Raw genomic sequence first — 8,430 nt, 5'->3', positions numbered from 1 at the left:
AGATGGCGGACTCACTGGCCAAGGTGGGCGCATTACAAGGTGAAACCTATGAAAGACCAATCTGCTTCAATGAATTTTTCAGTCGTTCTCGTCAAGAGGCACTCGTCAGCTGGCAAACCTCCTGGAATGATGGATATCTAGGACGGTGGTTACATTCCATTATACCGCAGGTATCGACGAAAGCTTGGTTCCCAGGGTTGGACGTGAACCGGGACTTTATTCGCACAATGTCAAGACTTATGTCCAACCACTCTTTGCTCAAAGCGCATCTTCATCGTGTTGGCCTTAGTGAGAGTAATCATTGCGTTTGCGGAGACGGTTATCATGACATCGAGCATGTTGTTTGGGTGTGCTCCGAGTATTGCGACGTCAGACTCCAGCTAATTGATTCCCTTCGGGCCCGAGGTAGACCACCTTATGTTCCAGTCCGTGACGTTTTGGCAACCCGAGATCTCCTTTACATGACCTACCTCTATAACTTCCTCAAAGCTATAAACGTGCAAATCTAGTGCCCTCTCTTTCTCTTTCTTTCTTCTACAGTGGTCCTACCCCAAATGAACTAAACACTGGTCAAGCTGAATTGCTGGAAACCATCCATAAATGACACACCGACATCAAAGTACACCAACAAAGCATCCGAGTCTAGTACAGTCTCTTCCTCGTTACAATCTGGAGAACGTCAAGAACTCGGAAATGAAAAGTGTGTTAAGAAGATGCAAGCTATTAATGAATGATTTGTAATACCAAAATATGTTCAAAATCAATACAGTATAGGTCCCACCCTCCTGACACTCCTTTACTAACTTTAGGGGAGCAGGTCGCCCCATAATACGGCTTCCACTCATATCCACCTAACAACAAGATAATCGGCCACGTTAAGCTAACGCAAATGAGCCCAATAAAAATTTTATTATAAAAAAAAAAAAAATATATATGTACATGTATATGTATTTATAATATTACACTTAAGATTTATATCATATAGCGAGCATGTTTACGTTGCCTGTTTGGATTCTATTGATCAAACTTTCGGCTTCCGTTGGCGATATCCTGCCATTTCGATAAGTTTTCATTGCACATGTCTAGCATTGGTTTTGTTTCCGGAATCAATCTATGAAGTAAGGTGTAACATGGTATACATATTCCCATTAGAAATCCTAATTGTGACGCGGCTTGTTCTTCTGGTTGATCGCGATCCATCATCGGAATAGGTGCACGCCCTGCTTTTTTTTCTTCATCTCCTTGATCGTAGAACTCTGCGAATATAACCTACAGGAAGAAATGAAGAAATTTATATTACTGCATGAAGATTGATGACAAGGAAATCAAGTAAATAATAACTTCTATGAAGAGTAATAGAGCTTTTTTTTATTTAAGAGAAAAAATATTCAGATCGAACTGGTTACTGAATTCTTTTACGCAAGATATCGTTTTATAAAACTGGATGTAAACAACATTATTGCATTGGATCGATATTATTGCATTAAAGTAAATGCACACGTTTAATGTCAAGATGCATTTGTTCCTTAAGGTGACCGTGGACAGAAGCCAAGGAAAATAAATGTAAAAGTATTGGTGAAACAATACTTTTTCATATAGTTATAGTATTTGTGAGAGTGTGAGTAGAGAGGAATGAAATAATAATATTTGTGTGCTGGAAGGAGTACAGGTGCAAGAACTTTAATGTAAAGATTGAAACTATTCAAATCACCTAGCAGAACAGAGTGGACTTATCTCATCTTCATCTCATTCTGGAGTTTACAAATTGCAATCATGCGACCAAAAGAATTGTACCAAAGAAGATAGTTTACTGTTTGTTTCTTATCATTTTTCTTACATTACAAAGTAAAAAGGAAGCTGTTGATGGATTAAGTATAGTAACACGAAATCAGAACAAACTCTGTTGCAATGGATTTTTATATTAATTTTAATTTTTTAATATGAAGCTCCCATATTCAAAAAATACATACCAACAAATTCTACATTTTCCGTTTTGTCGACAACATTATCGTTTTCGGATAGGAAAGCAACCTCACCCAGAGAACAGTCAAGTGGCACTTGACGAGAGGGCTTAATGACAAATCGACTGTTTGCTCTGAAAAGATTTATCATGCTAATTTGACGATATAATTTCGTATATTGACGAAAATATTTTAGAACTTTACGTATTGATATCAAATTATTAGATCCAGTACAGTTTCTAGATTCCGTGGTATTGTTTTGAACCGGCACATCTAGCAGTTCTTCCACTGTTTGAACTGATGCATCCCGCACATACTCACTACCCAAAACACACTCTATCAACGTATTCCGTCTATTTTTCTTTTGATTTTCGCGACTGAGCGCTGCTTTCCTCTTCTTAGATGGACAAGGCATTTTGAAAAGGTTGCAATACTTGAACTGTTTGTTTATTTTTTGCATTCCATAGCGACGGTAAATAAGACAATAGCGTTGCGGATAACTTGGAGGAGAAGCAATGTTTGAAATGGAAATAAGGGAAATGTTATAGTTTTTTTTAAATTTTTTGAAATTTTAGAAGGTGACATACGAAAGTAGTTTTGATCCGTAATTTTTACTATATCAATGTGCGACTAATTGAAAATAATGCCATTTTGAGTGCATTGCAAGGTTTTTTTCTCTAATTATGTATGGCATCACTGCCAATATAAAAGGGTGGTATTACCAATACTAAAGCAGGCCGGCAAACTAACTATCGTGGATTTTTGGATAGTTTTCAAAACCAGAACTGTGAGTTATTCAAAGGTTTTATAATAAAATGTTTAGATCAGAGGATAAGTTTACTGGTGAAGAGCAACTCAAAAGTGTTTCATAAAGCTTGCTTATGTCACAGAGCTATAAACAGCAGTTGAAATCTTGAGGTGAATGAAAAATAATAACATTCTAAGAAGAAACCTTCTAATGAAGGTCCGAAAAAGTTTTGCACAAATCATTCTTCAGAGTTGATAGTTTATTGTAAACATATATCAATACGATGAGTGATTTTGTCACCAAATTGCAGTAGCAATTCTACGCAACATATTTACCCCTAAGCGTAGAAAAAAATTGTTTCATGGTTTGTTTTCATCAAGAGCAGGGCAAAATAGCGGAAGGTGTAGTGCGAGGGTAAGTGGTTTCTTGGTTGCCATTTGTGGCTCGCTTCCATGGTCACCTTAAGCAAACCTTCAAGTTCTCGTATCGAAGGTCGAATTTTGCACTGTCTTAAGTCAACAGTAATTGTATTATTTCGTACCGGCGGTAGCTTTTGTTCGTTTGGTTGACTCATTTCGAGATCTTTCTATTGTTCACTACACAATACTGTACTTGGTTGTTTCGTCCCGAACGTAGACGGTTTTGTTTTATCGACTGACTTGGATGAGATGTGAAAGTGAACTGCTTTATAGGCTCTTGATATTGCTCAATTGAGCAATTTGACGTTCCTGTTGCGAACACCGATTGAGTGCATACAGATGTTTCGGGGTTCCATCTTAGGTTGATGAAAGAGTGAGCGCGAAACGCGAACCGAAGCGAAGCGATTCAATGTGATGTACTGTCTTCGCATCGCATTCACTCTGACAGGTTTGCTTTGATCAAATCGAACTAGCTCGCACGAGCGTTTTGACGATTCGCATTATGTAAGATTCAGACGGTCCGCCTTCTTACGTCACCGTCACCGGAACGTCAGCTTCCGTCAAAATTAGTTTAATACTTTCTTTACCGGAACGTTCACATGCTCCGTCCGGCAAGACGTTCCGTGACGGTGACGTTACGTGTGAATGTCTCAATAAGAATGCATGTAATTAATGTTGACGGTGACGGAGGTTGACTGTGACCAAAGACATCGTATTAACAAGATATCCAGCTCTCACATCTCAATTTCCATGGATTGGAAATTTGTCTTAAGATTTTTATGTCATTAGTAGTGAGTTCATGATTTTCAAAAAAGGCATGTTCTGCTACTTTTGACTTGAAGTGATGTGGTAAACCCTTTTCCAATTCTTTGGATGCTTTCGCTATTTCTGAGATATGTTCCTTGAAACGAATGTCTAGTGTTCTCTTTGTTTGTCCGATGTATATTTTATCGAGAGAGGACACGAGATTTTGTATACCCCAGACTTTTTCAAATTTTATGTAGGATCTTTTGTAGAACCTAGTAAAGTTTTCAATTGGTAGTTCATACTGCTGAACATTAAATCTAAACCAATTTTTTTAGTTTTGATTTTATTGGATGTGAAATATTTGGAAATATTCAAACAGAAATTTAGTGATTTCAACAAGCTCAGGCTCGTTTGGAAGCTGCTATTGAGTCATTGGTCAAGTTCGAAAGTCAAATGGCTATCTCTTTTGGTTTCGGAGATATAATGCTATAAGTGACGCCTGTTTTTTATCGCTCAATTTTCTCGGAGATGTCCAAACCAATTTCAAAGAGCTCAGGCTTATTTGAATGTTGTAATTGGGTCATTGATCAAGTTTGAAGTTCAAATTGATGACACTTCTAGTTCTAGAGACAATAGTATAAGTGAAGTTCGATGGCTGAACCGAGTTTAACAAATTTAAGCTCGTTTGATAGATACTATTGAGTCGTGAATCATGTTCGAAATTCAAATGTTTGTCACTTACGGTTCTGGTGATATAATGGTATAAATGACATAAACGACAAAACTCATTGCTTAATTTTCTCTAATAAGGATGAAGCGATTTCTATCATGTTAGACACGTTCGATATTTATAATGGGTTGCGGAGTTACGTAACCTATAAATCAATTTTTTCTACCCATATAATTTTTTTTAAAGAAAGTGACCAGTGACAAAGTTCAAATCATGCGGTTTTTGTGATAATGGCCAATAAGCAGCCTTTCAACATTTACTTTCGAATGAAATTGGAGACAACTCTCGATCCCCGTCCCTGTCCATCATCTTCATTGGAACTAACAAGATTTTTTTTTCACTAACTTTTCGTTCACCCTTTCCCTATCTCTTCACCATCTCGATGGCAACTAATTAGATCTCTGTAGTTTTCAGACATTTTGTTTCCATACCCCCTTTTCACCTCGGTTTCCACAATATTTACTTTTTTTTCATTCTCTTCCGTAACATCACCATCACCGCCTACGGTCCTACACTCCAGTCGATGACCAGCATGCGGGCCACCCGCCGGGCCTTCGTAGCCTGGGGGTGTTTCCCGCGGACCCACACGAACCGAAAGGAAGCGGCCATAGATTGCGCCATCTGGAAGACTCATGCAATATTCAACTCACCGACCACTACCGAACGCAAGCTGAAAGCAGGATTTTCGAAAATTCGAGACGACATAATCTAATGATACTATTCTAGTTTTAAGTTAGTCGTTAATTAAGATTAGAAAATACCCTTGACATCTTAGAGCTTGAGCAGTGTGCCTAAAAATATATTATATTATTGAAATTGGAGACAAGCTGTTGTTTTAATGAGACTGTATCAGTGACAGGAGATAGGTTTTAATGGATTTTTAATATGTAAGTATTGAAAAATGGTACAAATTCCTTGAAAGTAGTCATTAAATTCTTCTAGTATGCAGGTCTTATTAGTTTATAATCTAAAAAAAAATCGGCAAAACTTCGATTCAAATAAATATGTTATTATGGAATTATGAGAGCATTGTTTTTACATTCATTCTAAGGAATTTGAACAACAGACTTCGCAGTCGATTCATTACGTGCAGAATCATAAAATGGCTAGTGCTACGATCCTACTGACACTCTTCTTGGTTGGGCCTCGAAATAACGACAACTGACTTGTGACACCAGTGCCATATGGATTGAACCGCCAACCCGAGTCAATTCCACTTTTACCCGGATTCGGCTTCCAGTTCCAAAAATACAGGGTAAGGAAAGTTAAAAATATTCAACGTCATATAATCAAAACATGGTTGGCTATTTGATAGCCGTGAAAATCTAATACGACTGTCTGTTTGGGATCCGAAAACAGTTTGTCAGAGTCTCCAATGTGAAACTAGCATCGATTTCTTATGAACTGCTAATGAGAAAGGCCATAGCACTATACGGTGGATTTAAACAGGTTTTCACAATCGATATATTTAATTCGATACAAACCTTGACAGTTTCGGTTTGCACCTCCCACGGTTTGGCCGATGCAGATAAATCAGCTCCGGTCATTGCGATAGCCTGTATTAGCATACGATGTTCTGATATGGTCCACGAAAATTTCTCCTCGTCCACTAAAGTGTTCAATTTTTCCTTATTTGGGAAAAAAAGTGCCAGGTCGGTGGCAAGTATGCAGTGTTTAATAAGACTCAAAACTTGTTTATATTCACTGCTACTCAACTTGCTAAAAATATTATGACCCTCCTAGAAAAAGAAATATATTATGATTTGTAAACAAGAAGTCAAAATTTCATTTACCTGTTGTAGTATGGTGACAGTCTGATTGAAATGGTGGTGTTCCATTGTTGATGTACTATAAATGGCTGCCAAAGGTGATTCTGTATCAAGCATGAATTTGTTATTTTTTCCGCGATGATCCAGGTCATGGCAGAGGGATCCAATAAAAAGTGCTAAACACTGTCGAGTAAAGAATAAGGAAAGCTTCATAAACTTTATCATTATAGCGGATGTACAGTACTGAATGGAGAATTAGTATATATATATATATATATATATATATATATATATATATATATATATATATATATATATATATATATATATATATATATATATATATATATATATATATATATATATATATATATATATATATATATATATATATATATATATATATATATAGATATATATATATATATATATATATATATATATATATATATATATATATATATATATATATATATATATATATATATATATATATATATATATATATATATATATATATATATATATATATATATATATATATATATATATATATATATATATATATATATATATATATATATATATATATAACGTCTATGTATTTGTCTCCATTATTTTGCTGATAACTTTATCTATAATCAACGGAATGCAAGACTCATTCATTTTGGCCCACAAAAGATATTGTGTATGGGGCGTTAAGATACTGGATTGCAAGCAATTGCGTTCAGTATCGATCGCGGGGGATGAGACTAAGTCACGATCTCAAATTTGTCATCCTCTCCTGGATAACCCTAGTTAGTTTGTTACAGATGATCTTCTTATGACGATTACCTATACGTTGGAATTGTCTCCGAAGGATATTTCGGAGACGGATGATGAATTTAGTGTAATTGTCGATTTGGAGAGAGGCACCCTGCTTTCTAACGGGATCGTCCTATCTCGAGCAGCAGCAATCGCTTGTTGTATGGTTGAGAGCGCCGAGTCAATTTCCGCCGAGGAACCCAGCGGTAGCTCGACATCGATGTGTTCGTCTGTGATGCACTGGAACTGGTTCCAATTAATCCGATGGTAGTTTAGCCTGGTGTGCTCAACTCGTAGGACTGAGGAGCAAACTTCAGCCACCACCGGATAGTGGTCCGAGCTGAGTTCCTGATGTACAATCGGCTGGGAGATGTTGCTCAGGTTCGTGGCATACAAGTCCAAAGTAGCGTGGTTACCGGAACGATTGATGCGTGTAGGTCCATCCGGGCCCAAGATGACGTAGTGCCCTTCGTTGGCGTCATTATTCTAGATTTCGCCATTTTTATTGCAACGAAGATTTCCCTATGATGGATGTTTTGCGTTGAAATCGCCGGCGATGATAAACTGACCTCGTCACCGAGTCAGCTTTCTGATATCACGACGAAAAACAGTTGTTGTATCGTCCCGGGCTGAGGCTTGCTTTGGACAGTAAGCCACAATGAAGGTAATGTTACCAGCAGATGTTGTTATCTCCACTCCAACAGCTTCGATGAATTTCAAACTGAAGCTCGGCAGTAGATATTTTTACGGATCGCAATCGTCACACCTCCTTCTCTGATGTTTGGTCGATCCAGTCTTACCAGCCGGAATCCCGGTATGCTGATGCTCACGTCTGGTTTGAGGTGAGTTTCGGTGAGGAATGCTATGTGAGTATTTTTCTCTTCAAGAAAGCGCCCAGTTCGTAAATTTTGCTCTTGAGAGAGCAAGCGTTCCAATTAAGCAGGTTTAACTTAACAGCCATTTTCGATGACGAAAAGACCAAGGGTATAAATTTGTTCAAATTTTGACTTGCAATTGCGTAGGCTGGTCGCAAGTTGTTGAAATAATGCTGCGAGTTGCACTGGGGAGTATAGCGGGGAAGTGCTCTCAGAGGATAGAGGCGGTTTATCCGGCAGTTGCTGAAATTGCTGGTTGAGATTCTCCCATCCAGGTGAAGGAAAATAGGGCAAACTTGGTAGTGGTTGACCCAGGGATGCAACCGGTAGCGGTAGAATATATTTATCCTTGTACGTTCTACACATTCAAAATTCTA

At 37.5% G+C, this 8,430-nt stretch overlaps 1 protein-coding gene across 4 annotated transcripts in view; it reads right to left on the bottom strand.

The window, feature by feature from the left end:
- Positions 1 to 202: 202 nt before the first annotated feature.
- Positions 203 to 8,430, bottom strand: part of LOC131432916 (probable 3',5'-cyclic phosphodiesterase pde-5) — a 128,473-nt gene continuing 120,245 nt past the window's right edge. For all 4 annotated transcript variants that reach the window (XM_058599503.1, XM_058599504.1, XM_058599505.1 and 1 more), the window contains 3 exons: positions 6,399 to 6,557; positions 6,090 to 6,344; positions 203 to 1,269 (listed from right to left, as the gene is read on the bottom strand). In XM_058599503.1, the coding sequence (XP_058455486.1) occupies positions 1,015 to 1,269; positions 6,090 to 6,344; positions 6,399 to 6,557 (669 nt within the window). In that variant the 3' untranslated portion in view covers positions 203 to 1,014. The remainder of the gene's footprint in view (positions 1,270 to 6,089; positions 6,345 to 6,398; positions 6,558 to 8,430) is intronic.

This window comes from Malaya genurostris, chromosome 2 (assembly GCF_030247185.1).
Source record: "Malaya genurostris strain Urasoe2022 chromosome 2, Malgen_1.1, whole genome shotgun sequence".
NCBI lineage: Eukaryota > Metazoa > Arthropoda > Insecta > Diptera > Culicidae > Malaya > Malaya genurostris.
This window is presented reverse-complemented; position numbering and strand designations above follow the sequence as displayed.